The following is a 25,319-nucleotide window of genomic DNA, read 5'->3' as shown; positions in this document are numbered from 1 at the left end:
TAGTACTAAACCAACGCTATGCTGAAAACCCATTCTAAATTACTCCGTCGCAAGCCCCTTCGGCTAGAACATAACCCCCAATGCCAACCCTAAAAATGCCAACCATCCGCCCGCAGCCCGAACAGCCGCAGCGCCCTCGGACGGACTCGTATTCTTCTCTAATCCGCTGAGGGACTTTGTCGGCTCAGCGTCAGAGCTGTCGCTGTTACTCTTCAGCCCGCTAGGCGCGTATGTGGTGTCTGCGGCGGAGGCGGACGAGCTGGCGGACATGCTGCTGGGCATGCTGCTGGACATCCCGGTAGCTTTGGCTACAGAGGCGGAAGCGGAGCTTGTTGTGTCGTAGGCTTTGGCGTTGGCGCAGCTCTGCTCGCGGATTTGCTGGGCGCCGAGGCGGTCGGGGTTCTCGGGGCAGTTGCTGTAGCAGCTGTGTTTGGTGAAGGTATGTTAGTGTTATGTCTTGCATGATTTGGGGGATCGAAACACAATTGGGATTCAGGATAAGAGAGTGGTGAGTGGAGAGTGGAGATGGAGATGGGGGGATCTCATTAGATGTGGGGGTGGCACGTACCCGACGACATTAGTGCTGCCGGTGCACTGGCAATCCCAGTCGTACATGGCGCAGTTTTCGAGCTGGAACTTCATGTTCCGGACACATTCGTCGACGACCCTGATTGGTATTAGCATCCTCTGATCTAGCTATTACACAATCTTCTAGAAAGGAAGGCTTACTTCTGTGCAGCGCACTTATACGCACCGCCTGTTTTAACAGCACTGCTCCCTGTAGTCGTCGCCTCTTGGCCGACGGCGATAGTAGCCGAGGCAGCGAGGAGGAGGGGGAGCTTGATGGAGATATGGCGCATGTTGACGTGAGTTGAAGCAAAAGGGAAATATAGATAGATAATTGGATGAGATTGTGGGAAGCGGATGCCAGAGAGAACACAAAAGATGCAAAAATGGCACAAGTCTAGAGAATAGCCTAATGATATAGCATTTTCGTTCATGGTTCCAAGGGCAGCGCGATGCATTACATTCTTCCTCGATGGACATGAACGTGTGGCTTCCCTTTTCAGGCGACCCTGCGCTCAATTCGGCACAACTTTTTAGCAGGGGCGGCCCCCTGAGAGGGGCATGCCCACATGGTTGTCTAGTTTGGGTGTTCCGGATCTGGAGCTTGCTGGGAATTACGTGTGAATAAACTAGGCCTGTGCTTGCGGATTAGAGTTGGAGGACCGGAAAGGAATTGCCAGGGGTGGCTGGGGAAGTTAGTATAGTGGGAAATCCTTTTTGTAGAAAGGGCCAATCTAGCCGAAGGATAAGGAAAATACTTTCAAACATACTTTCCCGAGGCCGTCGGCCGATTGAAGTCTGAAGCAGACATGGCGGAAGAGGGCTGCATGTGCTGCATACATTCCTCGGGGAGTCTGGGGGGTTCATCACCGAAGCATCCTTGCCCCTGTCTGATCAGCCAATAACAAAGCCACTAGAAAACTAAGGGAATGTCAACCTCAGAATTTCTTTGTTGCCGAACGCTTGGGTTAAGTCAAATGGATTGTCGAACCTGCATGAGCGATGGCTGGACTGACTGGCTGGCGGAGATTTTTAAAGGGCACTGGTAAAGATCCATTGCAAATGTTGAAGCCGCGTTATGATCTGCTTATTTTTCGAAAATTATATTGATTAGGTCCATATCATTCAAGCAAATGACGGGCCAATAGTACTAGTCATGATCAGGCCGAGTCGCAATCTTCTTGGTACATTCGCTTAGCTTGACGGTGTATGCTTAGTTTCAACCAAGTGGGTAATTTTGGGTAGAAATCCCCCCTGGTAATTATAGTTCTATGAAATATAAGGCGCAGAATATGGCTTGAGAGGCAGGGGATGGTCACCCCTTGATGTGATCCCATTATGACCGAACTGGAGCTCCTTGACGAGGCCGTAATACTGATACAAGGGTTGCGAATCGTCCAAGGTGTAGGGCTCTTCGTCTGCAACAGGGCTCAGAAAGACTGTCCATATTATCTGTGTACACAACGAGACACCAGCCACGGTGAAAGCCTGGAGGGATGCCTGAATTCTCATGAGATTCTCACGAAAACTGATGAACGTCCTTTCGCAAAATAATTCAACAGCTATTCAAAAGTATATCTCCTATACCCTGGTGAGGAAGCATGGTCATGCTCTTGGATAATCGCGAGGCCAGCACAATGCAAATCACTGTCACAAAAAATCGACATCAGAACTTTGTTTTCAAGCCTCCTACCCCCACTAACCGTTTCCAACGCATCTACCTGTCTCTGACAGAATCATTCTGCCATTGTTCCTCGTGTTGCTCATCTGAGGATTCGATTCGACGATGAACCCGACGTCATCGAACCCAGCCCTTTCCACTACCTCCACTGCCGGATCAACCGGGTCTTCAAAGATGAACTTTGGAGGAGCAGGGTGGAGGCCCTGCTTTTCGCCTTCCAATCGTTGACCTTCATGGTCCTATGATTTTGCGAACGCCCAAGTTTTCGACTAGGATCAAGTCTATGTTAAGATACCCGAGAAAGAACCAAAAAATTGGGGTCCATATGTTAGCCCGATGTGTAGGTTAATTCAAGGGCTAAAGGCTGTTTATTTGATTACATCTTAGGTATTTGGTATTTGGCGCAGGTCTTCCACTGCAGCAGCCCGGAGTTGTTCTTCAGACCATCCAGGTGGAAGATAAAGCATTTTGGCCTTGTCTGAAAGCAAGCTTGGATAGCGCAACACCACTGATATTTTGGGGGAATACCGTGTGGGAGTACTATTACCAGAGGTTTCCGGAGGGATCTTGAGAGGGGCAAAGTTGCCGTTGGATTCCGGGAGACTAAACCAGCAGTGGGTGGGGCGAGAAACTAAATTTATTAGTTATATAGTACAAAGGATTAGCTTTTTGCGGAGTATGGCGGAGGACGCTATCAGGCTGGAACGGACCATAGGGTGGGTTCCCTATTTTCCCATACCTACCTTTTCAAGTGGGGTGGTGGGCTCTGAAATCTGGATTTTTACGGCCTTTATTCTTTTTTTTTGCGTCCAAAAGGAAACTGGGTTTAAACCAAGCCACAGCTACTTATAATGTTTAATTGCTTGGAGAGTGTAGGGAGACAGGTAGACATACACTTGAAGGCGCCGGATATCTTGGCAAGCTTCTTGAGTTGACTCCCACCATTATCCTGGTAGTTGTGGAAATACCAGATACATCGGGAGCGGATCGAAAGGTATAAAAATGGAAGAAAACGAAATAATGGTTGAATGAACTACAGGTGAGAGACCTTTGAATAGTAGTTTTCGGTCTTGAATGCTGCAAATAATTGAATCACCAACGCCATGCTTGCTTTTCCACTCCCAAAGCTTCTACAACGGGAGTTTGCCCAAGTCACAGACTTCTACGGCCTGTTATGGATCATCAAACCGTAGTGAGTTTTCTATTACTTATTTTTATTTTGGCATATCACCGGATCTATACCCTATTCCGCCACACCTGAACAAACAAGATGCCATAACAAGTCTAGTGTTGGATTTCCGATGCGCTCCCTGGTGTACACGATTCTTCTGTGGGTCAGACGAGAATCCATTTTTGATCTGTAGAATTAGCTCATGGGCGGTCACAACGATCCAAAACGCGGACGTGAGACCTTGGGAACCGTCTTTCTCATAGAAATATCATTTCATAATCAAAAACCGCCCCACTGAACGGATTTGAGATAGTGCAATGTTTTTGGCGATCCCACTTGACATGTCCCCAGTGTAAAGAATTATTGTGCAGAGATGTAGTCTGCTCGAGTGAGCCAGGGTTTAATATTGCAGGGTAGCTGCCGCCTTTGCCTGTACAATAGTCCAGAGGGTTTTTGTCTTCTCTACTTTCTCCGTCCATCGCCGCCAAGGACCATGGTATACATCGTCTAGTCCACAGAAAATCTGAGAACCACTTGAGTTTCCACATAGACCCATTGTCTATAGTGAAGTTGTTTATTGTATTCTATTGATAGGTAACCTAGAATAAAAACGGTCCGCCAATCCATGGTATATATCCCTCCTATTTACAGACCCTTCGCCTTCTTAGCCTCAGCCAAAGCCTCCTTCAGCGCCGCCAGGGCGTTATCAATATCCTTGCGGTTGGGATCCGTAATGCTGACACCCATGTGGCCGAAGCGAATGTACTTAGTAGCAATCTCCTTGTGCAGACCAGCTGCGAAGATTACACCGCGCTTCAGCAGGCCGGGCAGAACGTCTGGCGGGGTCAGACCGTCGGGTAGGTACATGGCCGTCATGCCGTGAGCCTGGCACTCGGGCTTGGGGGCGAGCTGGGACAGGCCAAGCTCGGCGATGGCGGCCTTGACCTTGTCCGAGGCCGCGGTGTGGATGGCGAAGCGCTCGGACATGGGGCGGGCAGTAATCTGGCTGAGAGTGGTGTGCAGGGCGTGGACCAGCTGGGTGGGTGGGGTGGCGAAGTACGACGGCTTGCAGGCCTCGTAGTTCTGCATGATGGGCAACCAGTTGGCGATGGAGGCATAGTACGAGGAGGGTGGGGTCTTGCGCGACTGCGCGCGCTGAATCGCGCGACCGGAGCAGTACACGATGCTCAGGCCGGGCGGGCAACCAATGGCCTTCTGGGATGCGGTCACCACCGCATCCAGGTCCCACTCGTCGAAGGCGATCTCCTCCGAGCCCACGCTGCACACGCCGTCGACCACAACTAGGGTGTCCGGGCTGACGCGGCGGACGACCTCGGTTACGCGCTTGATATCGTTCAGCACGCCGGTTGAGGTGTCGACGTGCGTGACAGTCAGCAGCTTGTAGGGCTTCTGCTTCAGCGCGGCCTCGATTTCCTCGAAGGAGGGGCGCTCGCCGATCGCGGCGCGCAGATGCGTTACTTCGGCGCCGTAGGTCGCCAGGCAGTTCCCGAAGGAATCGCCGAAGTAGCCAGTGTTCAGGACGAGGGCGTTCTCGCCCTTCTCAATCAGGTTGGCCGAGACCAGGTCCCAGCCTAGGGTGCCGGAGCCGGAGATGAGGAAGGGCTGGGCGGAGGGGTTGGTAGACTGGAAAAGCTTGCGGAGGAGGGTCAAGGTCTCGCCGAAGACCTTGACGAAGCCGGGGGCGACGTGGCTCTCGCTGCATTTGAAGAGAATAGCTGTTAGCCCAATTGATCTTGATACACCAACATCTCCAGGGGATAGGGTGGGGGGCGTGACTCACGCATAATGAGACATCGACTGCAGCACAGCATCGTCGAACTCAATGGGGCCCGGGATGAGCAGGGTGTTGTGAGGGGCTTGGGCAGACATGGTGGGCGACTTGGACGTAGTGGGGGAAGGGGGAATCAAGAGATCAAGGGGTTTATATTCGACGTCGTCGGGAGCCAGGGAGTTTCTCTCGGTCGAGAAGGGCGTGTTGAGCTCGGGCAACGGCAGGCGCTGGTCCAGGTGTCTGGAGATCAGGCTGAGTCGTTGCGTCGTCGATGTGGGCGCCACCTTTTCCGATTCGCGGCGGGGTGCCGCGGGGTCAATTCTGGTAGGAGGGATTGGCCTGCTCGTGAATTCCCGAGGGAAACGCTGGGAAGGTTCGGGGAAAAGGTTCGGGGATCGCCGCCGGTAGGGGACCGGGGGGAGGGGGAGAACAGCGATTGGCTGCAGAAAAGGTCTGGAATGTCTAGCAGGTATGGGGGAGCTATCAACTTGGGACGGGGGCGAAGCTGGATTGCTGCTCAAGAGGAGATCAAGCTGCAGATGAGGAGCTTGGGGGCATATTTAAGAAGACACGACGCAGGCTGGTCTTGCCATCCTAACAGTTTTTGGCTCACTGCGGCCGAGGCGGACGGCCGGACCCTACCGACCGTCAAGTCGCGTTAGACCGGCGATTCTCGTGGTATACTTCGACATGCCACCCCCTACGCGGTAGACACTATTCTAGGAGGGGCACCCGGTGAGGAGGTGAATCTGAGGTACTCAGTTCTTTTGGAGATAATTGTCATTGATTCCTTGTAGATATTTCGTGTTTTTCTTTACTTTTGGTAGAGTGGAGTAGAAAAGAGATATGTACGGGGCATGAAGAGCATGTATATAGCGAATTCCACTCTTATCCATTGGCCAGTGTGTATACAGTATTCGAGATGCTCAAAAGTGGAAGAGGACATGACGTTCACTGCTATTGACGCACTCCTGCAGCCCATAAGGTTCGCCGTATACACTGTCGTGCCCTACTACTCACACCCTACTAGTTTTCGTGCAGCGGCACGGCGACCTCCGCACTGGAAAGCTTCGACATTAGAGCACACAAATCCAATCCATTGGATTGGACTGATCGAACCGAACAGCAGTCGTACGAGAGACTCGGCCTGACGAACCAATGTCTCGCTGCAGAGATCGGGACGCTTCGCGATGATCGGAGCGCATCCACCGGATGACACCATACCTGATTCGGGCCTAAATTAGGGCTCAGGGCTAGCGTGGCTCGTGGCTTCCCCGCGAAGCTCCCGTCGAGTGGCTATCGCGCCGCTGCTCCTGTCTGGACCTACTTGGACCCCGGATTGGAATGGCCCATTGAGTTTCCGATAATTCCTCTTGCCCCACAATCCAGCATGACCGCCCGTCTGGTCTTGGTCATTGGTGACCTGTTCATCCCTGACCGAGCTCCTGTGCGTCCACTCCATAAGCTAGGCCCCCGTGATATCAGAGTTCCCGGAGATGACAGCTAACCCGTCCCTAGGACCTCCCGGCCAAGGTACATCCCCCTCCCTGATGCCAATCGCCTCACAGCCAGCTAACCCAGCTGTCCTTGCTAGTTCCGCAAACTCCTGACCCCCGGCAAGATCGGCCAGATCCTCTGCCTGGGCAACCTGACCGACCGCGACACTTATGAGTTCCTTCGCCAGGTCGCCCCGGACCTGCAGATGGTCAAGGGTGACTATGATGTCGATTCACCTAACCTCCCACTCTCTAAGGTCGTGAACCATGGCAGCCTGCGCATTGGTTTTACCCATGGACACACCATCATCCCACCCGGCGATGCAGACGCGCTGCTGATTGCGGCCCGGCAGATGGACGTTGATATTTTGCTTTGGGGTGGCACCCACCGGTTCGAGGCATTTGAGATGGAAGGCCGCTTCTTTATCAATCCAGGCAGCGCGACTGGTGCCATGAGCTCGGGCTTCTGGCCGGAGGGCGAGGAGCCTACACCGAGCTTCTGCTTGATGGACGTAAGTCTGGTGTGCTGCTTATGACCTAGATAGGAAGGACTGACTGACAGCAACAACAGATTCAAGGTGATGTGCTTGTGCTATACGTCTACCAGCTTAAGACAGACGCCAATGGAGTCGAGAACGTATCGGTTGAGAAGGTTTCCTTCCGCAAGAACCACGCTCCGGCACCAGCAACAGTGCCGGTCTCCTGATTTGTGATCATAGCGTCATATTATTCTCCCATATCCCCCCTCCGCGTCGTGTACATAGCCTTCTTCTTACCGCCTTTCATGTTTGTTATGCTTGTTGTGATTCTAGCACGCTCGGACTCCATGCTTCAATTCGATTTCCTGATACCTCGAACTAGGACAATACATCAGCTCTATAGATTTATCTTCTATTTTGATTGATAACATCTCGATATTCATGAGCTGTGGCTATACTCGTAGCTGGCCATAGGTTGAGGAGCCCAGAGTTCTCTTGAGTCTATTCTCCCTGCGGGCAGCCGTCTGAACCGACAATAGATAAAAAGGGTCCCCATAATTGGAAAATCCACAAAATCTCAATTGCACGAGATTTTCCTTATAGTTATACTGTTATGGTGGTGATCATCCCAACTTCACAGTTAGATATCAGACGAGGCGTAGGACAGGCGTTCGCCAGGGCGCACGCCAACCGCACTAGTCCCGAAACGGCAAGCCTCCAAGTCTCAATTTCACCGCGCGCCTCATCTCCCTCCGCCCCGCAAAGATCCCCATTGCATGGATCTTCTTTGTGTCAGACAATTCTTTATTTAACACGCTCTAGGCGCCCCCCCTCTGTCCCTTCCATTCCCTGGTCCAAGCATATTCTTCACCTGCGGCCTAACACATTCGCTCGATCGGCCCGCCCCAGAGCTCCGACTGCGCTCCTCATCACCCGGGAAGCTTCCTACCGCCGAGCAGATCGTCGACGCATCCCGTATACTTCCGCTGTCAGCATGGCTACCGATGGCAGCGAGCTCAAGGAGGAGCAGGTTCCCCCTCAGGTGGAGGGCGGCGACGATGAGGTAAGTGGAAACGGGCACTCCGCTGAAGATCCAGCGCAACGCCGCTCTGTTCTGGATCTGCGACGAGCCTGAAACACCAACGACTAACGACTGAGGTTTTCTGGTAGGAGGAGATTGCCGCGATGAAGCGCCGAGTCGCAGAGATGGAATCCGAGGCCGCCAAGTTGCGCGAGATGCAAGACTCAATTGACCAGCAGTCCGAGGGTCTCCAGGAGAACAAAGAGGATATCGATGCTCGGAGTATATTTGTCGGCAACGTCGACTACGGTGCCTCGCCGGAAGAAATCCAGGCGCACTTCCAGAGCTGTGGCTCTATCAACCGAGTGACTATCCTGTTGGACAAATTCACTGGCCAGCCGAAGGGGTGGGTTCTATATTACGGACAGAGAGACAACGCATAATGCGGGACTGCAGAAGCTGACATCTGGCCGTACAGTTATGCCTACGTCGAATTTGCCGAGCCTAGCCTGGTGGCCCAGGCTCTGGTTCTGAACGAGAGTGTTTTCCGTGGCCGCAACCTGAAGGTGAATTTGAACCCTCTCTATTACCATATCCACATCATAGCTGTTTCGTTTGAAGCTGACATCTACACCCTTTCCTTATCTAGGTCACTCCCAAGCGCACCAACCTCCCGGGAATGACCCGCGGTCGTGGACGGGGTGGATTCCGTGGTGGCCGTGGCCGTGGTGGTGGTGGCTTCCGTGGCAGCTACCGAGGTGGATATCGAGGCCGTGGTCGTGGCTATGCCCCGTACTAAGCGCGTGGCTCAGCAGCGCCGCTTATTTTTCGACAAGTCCCTTCTCGATGCCAGAGATCAGCAGGACAGAGGGGAGGAACCCCACAACTCCCTTCCGAATGTCCCGCGGCACTTGGCTTCCGAATATCCCTCCTCAAAAAGAACATGAGTCGGTTGGTCCTCTCTTCCACCGGGTCCATTTGGGTTGTGTATGCGTGGATTTGGAGTTGGGGGTCAATGGGATGTACAATAACCGCCGGGCAGATCGAGCGAGGTCCTCGTATGCTGGGGAGGGCTCGGGGTGAAATGTGTAATCATGGATATTTTTTTGTTCAGACAATTTACAACCAGACGTACCAGCTGGTGCTTTTTTTGCTCGGATATCATGATATGCGTGGGGATACGTGGGAACTTAATCACGTACTTTAGTGAGCTCAATGGCCGGACCTACAGTGGCTAGGTACCAGAGGTACGGAGATACTGCGCCTATTCCCATACACAGTAATCTGTTCGTGGTTCGGGGCGCTTAGCATCCGGCATATCAAGGTCTGAATGGGGCAGGGTGGATTTAATCTCGCTGCCTGGGGGTTTGGCATGCCCGAACTAGTGCAAAAGGGCACAAACCGGAAAGACCCAGCACGGCCGTTGCATGATGGCATCTGCTCTATTATTATCGGGCCTTGCCACTGGTACTCCCCGCCCGCACCCGCCAGCACCGATTATTACGTATGCTAGGAGAATTGGATGTAGACAGAGTGCCGAGTACGAGTGCGAAGACTCGGTTTTCAGATCCCAAAATCTTTAGCATATTGGATCCGAACAGTGTGGCTTAGCCGGGTCTCAATGACAAGATGACCGACATGGTCCAGCCCGGAGACGATCTCCCGTTGCTCAGCCCCAGTCCCCAAGTACCGCGCAAGTACCCCATACGTAGGCCGTACATAGCCGATACGTAGGCGGAGTACCTGCGGGAGACCAGATGGTAAAGCTGGGAACCATACCTTACCACGCTTACTGGAGCACTGCCCATAGTCCGCCCAGTACCAGTACTGCCAGTACCACCGACTGGTACTGAGTACTGTACACTGACCAGCACTAACACCACCCAAACCGGGCCAAGTCCTTCCCTCGTCCATTCTCCTCCTTCGATCTTCATCAAACATCACCACCGCACATCCACCTCTTCTCGCACCACCCCCCTCTTCCCCTCCCACCTCCCACCTTCTTTTCCTTCCCCGGACATCTGCGACCTGTGACTGTATTGCCGCGACTCCCCCCTCGTGGATGTGCGCCCCGCGTCTCTCGGCCTGGGCTTGATCGATCGGCCTTTCGCTCCGGACGGTGTGCTCGTGAAGCAACCAGGGCTACCATCATGGCATCTAATCTGCCAGCGTACGTCCCAGCACCCTCTCCCTTCCACTGGAACATCATATCAGCTTGACTTTCCGACCGGAAAATTTGCACATGTCCCCAATGCTGATATCTCGAATTGCAGCCAGCCAAATCTCCGGGTCACGAGTAAGATTGCCTTGTTCCTTTTTCGCCCTGCATCCCAGGGCGGGATTTTGCGGGGCTAGTCCTCAACCCTCGACACATGAGACTAACCTGCCCCTTTCTACCCAGTTATCGCGGCAGACGGTCTTTACAAGCGTGATGTTTTCCGTACGTGGTTTCCCCTCGGATCGCCCCAAGGCGTCAGGCGGGGTCGGAAACTGACCAGTTTCATGATTTAGGTTTCCCCGATCCTTTCGCTGTGGCCACTGTGGGCGGCGAGCAAACCCATACCACCTCGGTGATTAAAAAGACTTTGAATCCGTACTGGAATGAACCGTTCGACCTGTACGTGATCGTTTGCCCCACTTTAATAGAGAGATCGAGGGGATGTGTTTGTTAACCGGGTCGATGCAGGCGAGTCAACGAAGACAGTATTCTCGCAATCCAAATTTTCGACCAGAAGAAGTTCAAAAAGAAGGATCAGGGATTCCTGGGCGTGATCAATGTGCGCATCGGCGATGTCATTGATCTTTCGATGGGTGGTGATGGTACGTTGGGATGATTACCGATCCGATCGCCTTGAGTGACAATCACGCGAAAACTGACTACTTGCCACGCCTGTAACAGAGATGCTCACTCGCGACCTTAAAAAATCGAACGATAACCTTGTCGTTCATGGCAAACTGATTATCAATTTGTCGACGAACCTCGCTGCCCCGGCCCAGAACCAGGCGAATGGTCTCCAACGTCAGCATGCGCAGTCCTCTACGTCCAGTGGCCTCGTCCCACAAGTCGCGGCATCGACGGCGACGCCGCAGGCCGGCCCGAGCCTCCTTGACATGTCGCCTGCTGCTGCGTCCAGCTCTTCGCTCAACAACCGGACTCCTTCAAGTCAACCCCCTCCCCCGGTCCCTAACGGGACCGCTCCCCCTGGTGCCAATGTCCCGTCGCGCGCCAATTTGAGTTCGTTTGAGGACAGTCAGGGCCGATTACCTGCGGGCTGGGAACGTCGGGAGGATAACTTGGGACGGACGTACTATGTGGACCATAATACACGTACGACGACCTGGTCGCGGCCGTCGGCTAACTACAATGAACATACCCAACGCACTCAGCGCGAAGCCAACATGCAGCTAGAGCGTCGGGCTCACCAGAGCCGAATGCTGCCGGAAGACCGAACTGGCGCCAGTTCCCCCAACTTGCCCGATGGCCAACAGCCTGTCACGCAGTCACCGGGCTCTGGGGGTCCTCCCCCGTGGCGACCGCAGCGGGTGGTTCTAGCGGCACGGGATCTCATGCCAACGCGGTTTCCATGATGGCAACGGGAGCGACCACTGCAGGCACTGGAGAGCTTCCGCCAGGCTGGGAACAAAGGCATACCCCCGAAGGACGATCCTACTTCGTGGATCATAACACTCGTACCACGACTTGGGTCGACCCCCGCAGACAACAGTACATCCGTATGTACGGCCAGAATCAGAACCAGGGCGGGAACAACACCACCATCCAACAACAGCCAGTCTCTCAGCTTGGACCGTTGCCGAGCGGCTGGGAAATGCGTCTTACCAACACCGCTCGGGTGTACTTTGTGGATCACAACACGAAGACCACTACCTGGGATGATCCTCGACTACCTTCGTCCTTGGATCAGGGAGTGCCACAGTACAAGCGTGACTTCCGTCGCAAGTTGATCTACTTCCGCTCGCAGCCCGCGCTGCGGATCATGTCCGGACAGTGCCACGTCAAGGTCCGCCGCAATAATATCTTTGAAGATTCGTACGCCGAGATCATGCGGCAGAGCGCGTCTGATCTGAAGAAGCGCTTGATGATTAAGTTCGACGGTGAAGACGGTTTGGACTACGGTGGTCTTTCTCGGTATGATAGAATGATACCCTTGCCATTTGACTTCTGGGCAAACACTGACTTCTACACAGTGAATTTTTCTTCCTTCTCTCCCACGAAATGTTCAATCCCTTCTACTGTCTCTTCGAATACTCCGCCCACGATAATTATACCCTGCAAATTAATCCCCACTCTGGCGTCAACCCCGAGCATCTGAACTACTTCAAGTTCATCGGCCGAGTAGTCGGTCTGGCGATTTTCCATCGCCGCTTCCTGGACTCCTTCTTCATCGGAGCCTTTTACAAGATGATGTTGCGGAAGAAGGTGACTCTTCAAGATATGGAGGGTGTCGATGAGGACTTACATCGCAACTTAGCGTGGACTCTGTAAGTCATGCCACCCGAAATCGGATTTGTTGGATGTTTGAACCTAATGCTAACATTGTGTACCAGGGATAATGATATTGAAGGCATTGTCGAGCTTACTTTCTCTGTTGATGATGAGAAGTTTGGGGAGCGTCGCACTATTGATTTGAAACCTGGTGGCCGGGACATCAATGTCACCAACGAGAACAAGGCAGAGTACATCGAATTGGTTACAGAGTGGAAGATTGTCAAGCGGGTGGAGGAGCAGTTCGATGCATTCATGTCCGGATTCAACGAGTTGATTCCGCCAGATTTGGTCAACGTCTTCGACGAGCGCGAGTTGGAGCTACTTATTGGTGGTATTGCCGACATCGACGTCGACGACTGGAAGAAGCACACCGACTACCGCGGCTACCAGGAGCAGGATGAAGTTATCCAAAACTTCTGGAAGATTGTCCGCAGCTGGGATGCCGAGCAGAAGTCGCGTCTGCTCCAGTTTACTACTGGTACTTCGCGTATTCCTGTCAATGGATTCAAGGATCTGCAGGGCTCAGATGGACCTAGACGGTTTACGATCGAGAAGTCAGGTGATCCTGCAGCCTTGCCGAAGTCTCACACCTGGTACGTTCCCTTGCCGTCTTGGCAGCCAATCCGTTTCTTTTTATTGTCATATACTAACAACAATTCAGCTTCAACCGTCTCGATCTGCCGCCGTACAAAACCCACGACGCCCTGGAGCACAAGATGTCCATCGCGGTGGAGGAAACGCTCGGATTCGGACAGGAATAGAGAGAAATCCCAGCACTATTCTGCGCCGCTGTGCAATGCATTGCAGACCTATTCTTCCGGGACTTTCCTTGCCTCCTTCCTAGCTCCGTAACTCTTCTTCCACCCTATACCCATTCCTTGAACCATACGCGAACCCTCACTCTCTCATTCTCTCCAATACTCTTTTCATCCCGCTCTTGCTTCCATCCTCAATGCCATATTTTCCATATATCCCACCCGCCCTGTCGTTACTCATTGCCCCTATTCCATCATGGACCACACCGCCGTCCTTCCGATCGTTGCTCCGGTTCTACATTCTCCCTCCAGTGCTCTACCCCGGTGCACCGCCCACTCCTCGGGGCTAGGTGCAGTGGACATATGATGCATGTTCGTTATTGATTCGGCCCGCTTGCTTGTTCGTGCGTGCTTGCTTTGCTCGGCTTTTCCGTGCTCGTGCGTGCTTTGGTGGCGCAGTTTGTTGCCAAGCTCATCGACTCTTCCTTTTCCTTCTTTTGTTGGTCGTGTCTGTCTGTATATAGGCCTGAGCTGAGCTGGACTGTTTCTCTGTATCATCGTGTCAACCGAACCGTGCACGTGTTGCTCAATTTACACCCGCCGAGACCGGGGGTTTGTATTCTCTGTGTCTGTGTACCGCTTCAGCCTCTTTATTTCCATGGACATTCGGTACGGTACACCGTACATACCTGGTAGTAGCATATCCGTACTGTATATTCAGGTGGTTCGCGACACGCACCCGCCTGCAGGCACTGCGTTTGGCGCTGGGACTTCTCTAGCGCCGTCAGCCTTAACGCAGTCTCGGCGCGAGGTTATCCTTCACTCGTGATAGGTTCACTTGGCGGGATCCTACTTCCCACTTGAGACCATAGGGCATGCGCCAGTGTCGGGCGTTTGGTGGGATAGCTTGGCATGGTTCGGCGGTCAGGACTGCCGATTGCCCCGTTTTGGTTTCTGTGCGCAAACGCCAGAGGCGTTGCCAAGCTTGCTTGTGATACAGTGGCAGGTCGAAAGTTTGAAACCGCCGACAAAACTTCAGGTGGCCGTGGAGAATGCTCTCAGGACTATTCCAAATGTTTATCCATAAGATATTTAGAAGGATGGATAGCAAGATATTTAAACACATTCCCAACGAGATGTTGCTGGACCATTAAATGCTGGGCCGATTCAGGTCACTGGTTTCCAACCCTTGAAATGCCACTGTATGAGGGTGTGTATCCGCACTGAAACGAGACAAGCTCGTAGCTTGTCGGTCTAAGTATGTTTTTATTACTCTAATAGTTAACCATGACGGACTCTGACCCCTCAACACTGGAATAACGTTAACGTCAAGAAAATAAACGACGGTATCAAATGAGGACAAATGCCAGGTCGTCGGGAGAGGATGTATTGGCATAAAGAAACACGAAGAAGCATTAATTTGACAGTCTGGATCAAAATAAACCCCATTTTCATGAATCTAACGTCTCTCTTCCTGGCTAAGTGATCCATCCCTCTTTGGAGAGACGCTTATTCATTCCCTTCCACCAGCTCTCAGTTAACAAAATTGTAAAACAGAACGGCACATTCTGGAATGCAGAGGTTCCGGAGCAAGCTGTTCTAATTCTCGAATTAAATGGTTGCTTCAAAAGGGGAATAGTATACCCTCAACATGCGTGGGAGTAGTAGAGAGAAGTACAAGAAATACGGTTCCCTGAAGTTCCCAAAACCTCATGACCCCATCCGCATCTGGAATGATAAGCTGTCCTGAATGATCATGTTGAAGTCAGGGGATCTATGTCTCTTATCTTCCACACGCTGTGTGAGTTGCTACTTGAGGTTACTGTCGAAGTGAAACACCTCGATGATTCCGTCGTTGTTCTGGAATATCAGCCTTTGCCCACCACCCTGGAACTGCAATTTTTCGAATGTATATTTCGGTGTTGCTTGGAGCCCTCGGAGGAGGATTTCGCAAATCGACCTTGTCGAAACATTGTGCTAGCCAATAAGCCGATATTTGTGAATGCAATGGAGGCCCTATTGCAAAGCTGACTATAGATGGAATGCAATGGGATAAAAAGAGTTCATTACTCCATATGGGGTATATTTCGAGACCAAGGAGATTGGCCTCAGACTAACAGATTATAAGTAATTAACGTGTACATTACATATAAAATCCAAACACTCAAACACCATGATCCGACCGAGATTGTCATAATTCACTCAACGCCAAACAATATGGTATCATGCAATGCTCATAATTTTCTTCAACAAATGGAGTGAAAGGGGTTTGATTAGATAGTCATTAACACCTGCTGCGATGCCTTGTTGTCGCATGGAATTTGAGGCGATACCGGTGACAGCCAGAATCGAAGAGGGCTTGAGACCGTTTTCTTTCTCATGCTGCCGGATCTTGCGTGTGGAGTCGAGCCCGTCCATGACGGGCATTGAGATGTCTGCAAATGATCAGCTGGGGTCCGCGGCAAGTGAGTTGAACAGGGTAGGGGGTCTAACCCATTAGAACGAAATCAAATCGCTGTGCTGAGGCCTTGTACTTCTCCAAAGCAATCAGTCCGTTTGTTGCGGTGTCGTAAGTACAGCCAACCTTGCGCATAAATGTGGTCATAATCTTGAGATTGATATCGTTGTCATCAACAACGAGGACATGAGTGGGCCGTAACTCATTAGAAGGGCGGATTGGCAAGGCATCGGAAAGTGTGAGATTGCTAGGGGCCTCGGTAGAGGTCTGTGGTGTCACAACTACAGTATCGTCGCTGGCTGGAGAAGGTTGAGCTTCGGAAATCGCCAGCGACGGTTCAAGGTCTATAGCCGGAATTGTGACTGGCGTAGGCTCAGGCTGTGAATTTTCCAGGTCCAAAAGCTTTTGAATGGCAATTTGGATCTTCTGGGGTCCAAATCTGTTTCTTTGTCAGCACAAACCAAACAAAAATACAAGGAGATTCTTGACTTACGGTTGCGAAACCCATACGAAATTGGGTGGGAGGAAGGTTTCAACGAAAGCGGTGTTGGTTCCCAATACAATGAAGTACTTGAACTCACGCATAGAAATCAATTGATCCAAAGAAAAGAAACCTTCCGTTGTTTTCTTCAGGACGGCCTCTTCGAAAACTGCAATGTCTCCACGTGCCTCGCCGAGGGTTTCTGCCAGGGAAACGGTCCACCCAAAATGGGACATAAAGACATCGGCAAGTGTGCTCTGTATAGACAACTTTCGCTTTGCCTCGAGACTCAAAACCCCGGTGGGCGTTTCTTGCAAATCAGGATATCCATTGAAAGCAACCAGACAAGCTCGAAGTGGCGCTGTAGAGCTCTGTTGGGCTGACTGAGAAGTCTCCTGAAGAGCTGACGTTGATTCCAGGCTGTTGGTATACTCGACTGGAATGTAAACGTCGACTTGTGTTCCAATTCCAAGCTCACTCCTGACATTCACGTGGCCATTAAGTGAGCTTACTAGCTGGCGAACAATGCTAAGCCCAAGTCCAACGCCCTCCGAAAGGGAGTCTTCTTGAGCGAAAGGTGTGAAAAGCTTGTGTCGAAGGAAGTCCGGTGCGATCCCACTGCCAGTGTCGGTAACTGAGAGGTGCGCGATTGGTCTGTGGGGCTCGACTTGATTCCTCATTCGTGATAGGGATACTTCCACGAAGCCTAACTTTGTCCATTTGATTGCATTGCCAAGAAGGTTCATCACAATTCTCCGCCATGCCCCCGGCAAGGATCGAATTTGCCAGGGGTGACGTTGCTCAATTCGAACAACTACTGATATGTCATCGGCCGGATTGCCACCGGGTCTAGAGACAGCTCGTCTATGATTAGATGACGTTCTGGGAGAAGCCTGGGAGACCAATCCCGGTGCTTTTTGGCCAGTATACAATATATCGGCAACTTCCTCAACCAAATGTCCAAGATGAAACTCAGATACTAGGCTCGACACCTCAATCAAGTCCTTCTTCTTTCTTGATTTCTTGAATCGGGTCATGCTGTTTATCTTGCAGAAATCAAGCCTGAAAGAAGGTCAGTGCTTCAAATTGCGAGCAGTTCTTTGATTTGAGACTCACAAATGATCAGTGGTATCCAACAATGTTAGGCCTGATGCCTCAATCATCCTCATCATTTCCTCTTGGGCTGGTTCGAGAGAAGTCGCCTGCAATAGCTCCGCGCTAGCTAAAATCCCGTGGAGCGGCGATCGAAGTTCGTGGCTGATTGAAGATATGAAGTCAAACTTGGATTTCTCGATTGTCGCCCAATGTGCCCGAGAAACTTCAGAAACAATAGAGTCACCAAATACTTTGAAATAGTGAAGCTCCTCACTCCCCAGAGCACGGTGACTATCTTGAGTCCAAACAAGAGTGCCGGCCATCCAACGGGACTGGTGGTAATCCCACAACGGAAAGAAAATGACCGAGTTGGCGCCAGGAAGAATTTTATGGAGCTGCCGAGTAGTCATCTGTATGATTTTGCGTTGGGTTTCAGGATCGTTAAGCCCAAAGTCATGCGACAGATATTCATCACTGTCCGCAGAGCCATCAAGGTTGAAAATTTGACCTTGTGGAAAGGAGGCCACTAGTAAGTTCAGGAGATCTTCTCGAACGGTGATTTCGGTCTTCGAATCGAAGTCGTTCTCTCGTGTTTCCTTTAGTGATTTGCTGAGGATATCGCAACATATGTTTGATTTCTTGGACGCCGTAGGAGAATGTCCCAATGGACTGGGATGTGGTGCCATGGGAATTTCTGGCACGGCGGTCTTGGGAAGCGGCTCCCATTCGCCGAGATCATCAGAGGGTAAACTGCATTGTAGGCAATCAGCACTTCGCTTGGATCTTCTGGAGAACGATGACGACTGACAATGAAGGATTACTAGGAGCTGCATCGAAGAAAACTACACCATCCAAGTCCATAGAATTCCTGAGGAGTACACTGGCCCTGTGAAATATGCGCCCGATACGATCTGCCAATGGCATGCTCTCTGCGAGGAAGGCCTGGGAGTCATTATTTTGCCCCTTTGCTGACGATTCGAGACCCGTTCTCAAAACTTCGTTGAGGTCTTCCTCCCCGCCTGGGGGCAATCGGCGGTCGGACAAGTACGAGTTGAGGGATGAAGGACTGGTGGGCCCGGATGCAGGTTCGGTAAAAGAGAGGGAAGACGGTTCTTCCAAGGGAATTGTGGAGGGTGATGTGACGAAATCAAATTGCTGGTTCGTTGTGGTTTCACTAGACCCCCTTCTCCCGTCGACGGGTGTGGTGTTGGTATTAGAAGCGATGGCCATTGCTTCGAGCCGATAATCGTTTGAAACCTCGAGTGGATCAAAGTCTGCATAGCTTTTGACAAAATTTGTTAACCCTTTCATGAGACGGTCGGAGCGACCGTGGTAGTGAACAATTCGGACGTTTTCCAAATGCTGTGCAATGGCATCCGCGACCTCTTGGAGCACATTCACATCGTCATCGCTGAACTCCGTGCGTGGTTTATCATCGACCACGCAGTAAGTTCCGAGGACGTAGCCAGAGGGACTGAACAATGGGACTTCGGCATAGAAACGCATATGCGGCCACTCGCGAACGTACGGGCGATCTTTGAAGTTATCTTCTTGGGTAAAGTCTCGGATGATATAGCGAGTCTGATTGGCAGTAATGTTGCTGGTATCAAGCGCGCATGACATGTCCTGTCCGGTGAACAGATGGACGGTATGAGGGCATACCCCCCATACCAAGTCCAAAGTTCGGGCTCCAAGATAGATGCCATCATTGGGTAAGTGCTGGTCCCTGTCCCGCAAGGATATTGATGCTGTAGCTTCGGCGATGATGTGTTGATTAGCGCCGTCAATTATGGAGACGAAGGATCGGTTGCAGTTTAAGCGATGCACTCCCAGCTGGGCCAACGCCGTTAGGGCGATATCCGTCGAAAGATTCCCGGCCGATGGCTGCTCGTCGCCCTGGGGAGCGTCATTATTCGACCCGGCTCCATCAGCATCCTTGGTTGGTGTCGATGCTGATGATGAGCGACCTAATGCACAGTAATACCTATTCGGTAGTGGTCAGCCCGGGGATCGGCGGGGAAATCGATCTCAGCAGATCTCACCTGGACAATTCTCGGATTCTCTCGCGCTCAGCATTACATGGAGGCGGATGGGAGGCTGGAGACCTTGGCTGATCCATAACTGTGAACCCCCGCGCATTCCTGCAAACCGGCACATATGTCCTGGGGGGTGGTGACTGTGACGAGAGTAAAGCCGAGGGGGAATAAATTCCTGGAACGTGCCCACAAGCGAGTCAAGTCTCTAAAACCTGCTATCCGCGGCGGTCCCCACCGGCACCCTTCAATTGGCGGAAATGTCTAAACTGTAGACGGACTCGGCTAGATCTGCGGGACAAACGGTTGGGACCCATTGCGGCCCAGGCGCCGCAATGGGCACGGGGAGAAGTCAAAGTCTCGACATTTCTATGCAGGTCCCTAAGAGTTCAAGGCGTTTGGCCCGTGACCGCAACGGATTCGTCACCTGACATTGCCTCGAATCGTAAAGTGACGGGTGGCTATTTCCTCTCTCTTTTTCTCTCTTCTCATCGCATTTCGCAGCTACGATGAGAATTCTCTAGGAATCAACCCCGGCTTGTGATAGGTGATGTTTACCTTCGATTCCATGCTTTCACTTGTGACGCTTTGCTAAGCGGTGCATGAACGGGTAGTTACTAACTAGGGCGGTTTTCGTAGCCTCGATACGTGAGAAAAGAATCGCGGGTCTAAATGAGATAAATTAAAATAACTTAACATCCTTTTGTAGGTACCTGAACTGCGAGTGGCGATAAGTTGTAATGCATATAAGCACTTATCATTAAGTACTGGTCGTATCCACGCCGGGTAGAAAAAGGCGTATTTGGACCGGCTCCGATGAGCGATAAGTGTGCCTCGGCGCTGATAAAAAGGCAGCGGGGAACCTCAAAAGCTTTATTTTCGTCCTTAATCCCCCCCAGTCTGTTCCTGCACCGACACGATGGATACAGAACCCAGAATTCGCAAGCAACTACCCAAGTCCTGCAAACACTGTCACCGACGCAAACAAAGATGCGTCGGGTCTGCTTCATGCTCAAATTGCGAACCCGCTAGTCAACCTTGCTTGCGATCCGACGACCCCCCATCATGGCACCATAGCCCATCATGGCACTATAGTATGTCGAAAGGATCTCCAGCCCACAGGATCAAGATTATAGAGGCACATCTGGCCGCTGTTTCAGGAGGAAACGTTCCCGGTGGCGCGAAGGACGCAGGGCCCGCTTCATTAGCGAACAGCCAAAATAGACCCAAACCATCAACTGGAAGGAGTGATCCGCCTCTTGTCTTTAGCCCACGAGAGGAATGGAGAGCCGGCATATCTCGGACCATCGTCGGAATTTTCTATCTCAGAAAATGTCAGTAGCATAGTCCACAATTCAGGTGGGACGATGGTATTGCAGGACCTTTCCTGGATCTTATGAAGACTCTGAGTCTGCGTGCAAAAAGGCGCCAACCACCCCACCACACGCCAGAAGCGCAGCTCGGAAGATTCAAACTATTTCTGGCTTATGCGATCGGAAGTGTAATTTGTCAAATGACCAACACATATAAATTGACTCCGCCAAGCTTGTGTTTTCTCACTGCGTTGGTCGATCCAACTTTGAGGGAATCATTATCCATTTCCGGCCATCGAAGCAATGCTACTACTCGTTTCATACAACTCGCGTGCAACTCTCAATTCGAGTGGTTGGTATATGATTGTGCTGAGCTGGCTATGAGAACATGCTTGGAAGTCGGATTCCTTAGAGAAACAAGCGATCGAAAACTACCGCGAGATGAGCATGAATTACGACGGCGTCTCTTCTAGAGCATCTACTTCGTTGAGAGGTAACACACCTTGACCTCTGAGAGGGCCATTCATCGTCGCAGAAGAGGAACTTTATGTTGGTGTTCCGTCAAATATTAATGATACTCTTGTCAAGGATGATATCATTGAGCGTATCTCAAATTACCGCTCGATTGATTGAGGAAGACCGAAAAAGAGCACAGTTGGAGCTTTTATCGCTTTTGCAACGGATTGTCTCCCGATTTCATGCGCGCATTTACCGATTTGAAACTCATCTCTCTGGCTGAACCACGGAAATCGGTTCCTTCAAGTCATCTTTACATAATTTCAAGAATTTTCTGGGGTGTCTGGATGTCAACGAAGGAGACTTTTTGCATATGCACTGGAACAAAACTATTCCAATTTTGCGTCAACCATTCATCGGCATTCTGCATCTACGAGATGAACCTCTTGGAGCTTGCCCCTTGGTATTAGGGCAAATGTGTCAGTTGTTCAAGAAACTAAGACAGCGAAAGTCCTCTTGCTCGTGATCTTTCTTACTTATAAACTCGGTGTTTATGGCGGGCATCGCAATGTGGTGTGTCACTCTAGCCAACTATCCCGCGTCATCATCAGGTAATGAGGTCGTGAAACCAATGTAGCTTATTTGCGCCACTACGAATATATTATTTGGCCTATCCGGAAACCTCGGCCAGATGTGAAAGTTGAACCCTTTAATCTGAAGAAAGGTGGTCTCTCTGGGCTCAACATGAAGATTTGACCTTCGGGTTCATTTGCTACCCGACAGCAATAATAGCATATGCCATATCCTACTTTTTGCCAAATATTTACCAACAGGGAATGGGGTTTTCAGGAATGAGCAATCCACTGTGTTTGTTTGCCTCGCTATATGCTGCTGCTGGCATCCTCGTACACGCAGCATCTTGGATTGGCGATTGATATCACGTTCGTGGTCCAATTTTAATTTTCAACGCATTGCTCACAATAATCAGTCTCCAATTGATGATAAGCAGCCCCATAATTAGTAAGAAGTGGAAAGGAAGCTGATCGTGCAAAAGGGATATACAAAGGTAATACTACTACTCGCCTTATTGAGGCCCTCTTGACAACCATGGGTGAAATCCAAGGTCCCAGCCGCAATGGCATACGAGGTAGGAGACCTTTTTCATGCTAACAAGTACGCATTTCATATTGTCTAATTAGAACCTTCAGGCAAACAATATCTGCAGCCAATGGAAGCGAGCCATCTGTAGTGCTATCTTTGTCGAACTAGGGGCCTTAGGCGGCATCACGGGATCTTTAGTATACAGGTATCAAGATGCCCCGACGCATCATCTTGGTATTCTGGCTGTGTTGGACTATGAGGGTGGATAAACTTTCTGGTCGCAAATCTTGTCGATTTGATTTCACATTTTAAACAGAAAGGTAGCCTGTGGGCAGCTTATCATTGCCAATCTACCGGAATTCCAGTACACCTATTGAGGCACAGAGACAGAGATAAGAGAGAGTGACAAAATGGATATTGGATTTTTCAGGTTCTGCGTGAAGAAAGAGACCTTGACTGTACAGACAAATGATAATTACTCTTTCCCACGTTGTAGTCAAGACCCGGTCGGAAGTAAACCACGAAACCATTTCCTGAAGAGGTTACTTGACCGACCCCGCAGTCGTCATGGCGGCCCACCGGCGTTTAATAGGGCATCGCCAAGTCTGTCAGCAGTGGGGGCTCTCAGCAGCCGGAGAAGGAGGCGAAACGATATTGGTTAGTTTAATAATTGGGTGGAGATCAAACCTATTAGGCAAAATGGAGCATGTTTAGCGACGGCGAATTTACATCACCCGCGGTTTGGCTCGAGGATATATAAATGGCATGAACTTCAGAGTAGACTTGAATTTTCCCCTCAGCATCACTTAGAATCACGACATTTCAAAGATGGCAAACCAAGAATTCCAACCCTCTTTTACCGATACAACCGATATCGATAACGCAAAGCGGGGCTTCATTGATGCCCTGGAACCATGCATTATCCGCTCTTCCGGCGGGAGAGTCGTGTGGAATAATGATGAATATGACTTCCTCACTGGGGAATGTCCCCCAACCGCCAACCCGAAGCTCTGGCGACAAGGCCAATTATTGTCCATCCAAGGACTGTTCAAGTTGACCGAAGGGGTTTACCAAGTGCGTGGGCTTGACCTTTCCAACATGACCATCGTGGAGGGTAAGGAGGGTGTCCTTGTGATCGACCCCCTCACCGCAGTAGAAACCGCGTTTGCAGCACTGGCTCTTTACCGAAAGCATCGTGGTGATCGCAAAGTGACAGGAGTCATCTACTCGCACTCGCACGTCGACCATTTTGGCGGTGCTCAGGGTATACTTCCGATGGCGAAGAACCACTCGATCCCTATAATCGCCCCCGAAGGGTTCATGGAGGAAGCAACCAGCGAGAACCTCTATCTTGGAAATGCGATGCGTCGCCGTGCTGTGTACATGTATGGAACTCGACTTCCAAAAGCCCCCGACGGGCAAATCGGATGTGGGCTTGGCATGTGTGTTCCCACCGGTGTCAATTCACTCGTTCCACCGAATACGACCATCCACCGAACCGGCGAGGAACAAGTTGTGGACGGGGTTCGCATTATATTCCAACTCGTACCCGAGTCGGAAGCCCCTTCGGAGATGAACTTCTATTTCCCTGATCATCGAGCACTGTATATTGCTGAATGCGCAGTACACTCGCTTCATAACATCATCACCTTACGTGGAGCCCAAGTTCGGGACGCAAAGGCTTGGTCTCAGTATCTGGATGAATCCCTTACTCTTTTTGCAAAAGAGTCGGAGGTTATGCTGGCCGGTCACGCCTGGCCTACCTGGGGCTCTGCGGAAATCGCCAAGTTCATTGCAGACCAACGAGATCTGTATGCATATCTCCACGATCAAACTGTTCGTTTAATGAATCATGGGATGACCGGTATTGAGATAGCAGAGCACTTGAGCCTTCCGCCCTCTCTGCAGAAGTCGTGGTTTGCACAGGGATTCTATGGGTCTGTTAGTCATAATGTGAAAGGTATCTATCAGCGATATATGGGGTGGTTTGACGGGAATCCTGCTCACCTCTGGGAACACCCTCCAAAGCAAAGTGCACAGAGATACGTGCAGTGTATGGGTGGAATCGACAAGGTTGTGCAAAAAGCAGAGAGCTTTGTCACAGATGGTGATTTGCGGTTTGCTGCAACATTGCTGGACCACGCTGTCACGTCTGACCCATCGCATACTGGTGCGAAGAAGGCGTTGGCATCTGTTTTCACCAAACTCGGTCAAGCGTCAGAGAATGGGACCTGGCGCAACTTCTATCTGACTGGAGCCGAATATCTGCTTGCCGAAGGGAGCGCCAATCCTCGGCAGAGCTTGAGCGGTGGCCTCAGGCTAGAACAGTCAGTTGAACAGTGGTTGACTTTGTTATCAATTCGACTTGATGGCCTCAGAGCGGCCGAGGAATGTTTCTCTATTGAATTTCATTTGGCAGATGAGCAGCAGCGGTGGCGAGTGAATATTAACAATGGCGCCTTAACCTATAGGAAGGTTGTTAGTAAGGATGATTTTGGCGGAAGAGCGAGTCAGACTTTGAGCTTGACGAAGCCCGAGCTGTTCAGAGCTTTGACTGGCGACGCTTGTGCGGACTCTTCACAAGAGGGCCTCGATTTGGTTCAGAAGCTCCTGTCGTTGATGGAAACGTCCGAGAAGCCCACGCAAATGCAGCTGTAGAGTATGCCATCAGAGACAAAAGCAATAGTAAAAGATGCTTTGAGGGCTGATCTGTTTTGAAATCACGAAAATTCGTCTTTCACACATCCCGTCTCTTGTGACTAGCTCACAGTTTACTAGGAGGGGTGCAAGAGATTTCTCTTGTGATCTCAGCAATCCTTTCGGCGGGAATCATCATCAATACATTTATTCTCATCACTTATACTTCATTCTAGGTTTTGTAACGGATTACAAAGTTTGATACAGTGTGCACCT

The 25,319-nt window shown here is 51.1% G+C and overlaps 8 protein-coding genes across 8 annotated transcripts; 4 read left to right on the top strand and 4 right to left on the bottom strand.

Moving 5' to 3' along the window:
- Window positions 1-63: 63 nt before the first annotated feature.
- N7482_007507 (GPI anchored serine-threonine rich protein) lies at window positions 64-860 on the bottom strand (the record flags this gene model as incomplete). Its single annotated transcript, XM_056689632.1, has 3 exons — window positions 64-424; window positions 569-667; window positions 730-860. The coding sequence occupies 3 exons, from the start codon at window positions 858-860 to the stop codon at window positions 64-66; spliced, it is 591 nt and encodes a 196-aa protein (XP_056542061.1).
- A 3,204-nt stretch (window positions 861-4,064) lies between these two features.
- N7482_007506 (alanine--glyoxylate transaminase) lies at window positions 4,065-5,309 on the bottom strand (the record flags this gene model as incomplete). Its single annotated transcript, XM_056689631.1, has 2 exons — window positions 4,065-5,136; window positions 5,221-5,309. The coding sequence occupies 2 exons, from the start codon at window positions 5,307-5,309 to the stop codon at window positions 4,065-4,067; spliced, it is 1,161 nt and encodes a 386-aa protein (XP_056542060.1).
- A 1,292-nt stretch (window positions 5,310-6,601) lies between these two features.
- On the top strand, window positions 6,602-7,413 carry N7482_007505 (vacuolar protein sorting-associated protein 29; the record flags this gene model as incomplete). The annotated part of the gene is made up of 4 exons (XM_056689630.1): window positions 6,602-6,658; window positions 6,730-6,744; window positions 6,806-7,219; window positions 7,279-7,413. The coding sequence occupies 4 exons, from the start codon at window positions 6,602-6,604 to the stop codon at window positions 7,411-7,413; spliced, it is 621 nt and encodes a 206-aa protein (XP_056542059.1).
- Window positions 7,414-8,180: 767 nt separating this feature from the next.
- Window positions 8,181-9,006, top strand: N7482_007504 (polyadenylate-binding protein; the record flags this gene model as incomplete). Its single annotated transcript, XM_056689629.1, has 4 exons — window positions 8,181-8,249; window positions 8,357-8,613; window positions 8,686-8,773; window positions 8,857-9,006. The coding sequence occupies 4 exons, from the start codon at window positions 8,181-8,183 to the stop codon at window positions 9,004-9,006; spliced, it is 564 nt and encodes a 187-aa protein (XP_056542058.1).
- Window positions 9,007-9,770: 764 nt separating this feature from the next.
- Window positions 9,771-10,015, bottom strand: N7482_007503 (uncharacterized protein; the record flags this gene model as incomplete). The annotated part of the gene is made up of 2 exons (XM_056689628.1): window positions 9,771-9,950; window positions 10,001-10,015. The coding sequence occupies 2 exons, from the start codon at window positions 10,013-10,015 to the stop codon at window positions 9,771-9,773; spliced, it is 195 nt and encodes a 64-aa protein (XP_056542057.1).
- Window positions 10,016-10,357: 342 nt separating this feature from the next.
- Window positions 10,358-13,475, top strand: N7482_007502 (NEDD4 family E3 ubiquitin-protein ligase; the record flags this gene model as incomplete). Its single annotated transcript, XM_056689627.1, has 10 exons — window positions 10,358-10,377; window positions 10,481-10,503; window positions 10,609-10,647; window positions 10,719-10,824; window positions 10,894-11,027; window positions 11,107-11,667; window positions 11,709-12,354; window positions 12,414-12,707; window positions 12,774-13,307; window positions 13,376-13,475. The coding sequence occupies 10 exons, from the start codon at window positions 10,358-10,360 to the stop codon at window positions 13,473-13,475; spliced, it is 2,457 nt and encodes an 818-aa protein (XP_056542056.1).
- Window positions 13,476-15,692: 2,217 nt separating this feature from the next.
- N7482_007501 (hybrid sensor histidine kinase/response regulator) lies at window positions 15,693-19,622 on the bottom strand (the record flags this gene model as incomplete). The annotated part of the gene is made up of 6 exons (XM_056689626.1): window positions 15,693-15,904; window positions 15,963-16,366; window positions 16,421-17,470; window positions 17,525-18,253; window positions 18,312-19,487; window positions 19,546-19,622. The coding sequence occupies 6 exons, from the start codon at window positions 19,620-19,622 to the stop codon at window positions 15,693-15,695; spliced, it is 3,648 nt and encodes a 1,215-aa protein (XP_056542055.1).
- A 3,612-nt stretch (window positions 19,623-23,234) lies between these two features.
- Window positions 23,235-25,064, top strand: N7482_007500 (alkyl/aryl-sulfatase; the record flags this gene model as incomplete). The annotated part of the gene is made up of 1 exon (XM_056689625.1): window positions 23,235-25,064. The coding sequence occupies one exon, from the start codon at window positions 23,235-23,237 to the stop codon at window positions 25,062-25,064; it is 1,830 nt and encodes a 609-aa protein (XP_056542054.1).
- Window positions 25,065-25,319: the final 255 nt, after the last annotated feature.

Source organism: Penicillium canariense (genome assembly GCF_028826845.1).
Source record: "Penicillium canariense strain IBT 26290 chromosome Unknown utg000004l_segment0_segment0, whole genome shotgun sequence".
NCBI classification, from domain to species: Eukaryota; Fungi; Ascomycota; class Eurotiomycetes; order Eurotiales; family Aspergillaceae; genus Penicillium; species Penicillium canariense.
Note: the sequence above shows the minus strand (reverse complement) of the source record. Positions and strands in the feature narration are given on the sequence as shown.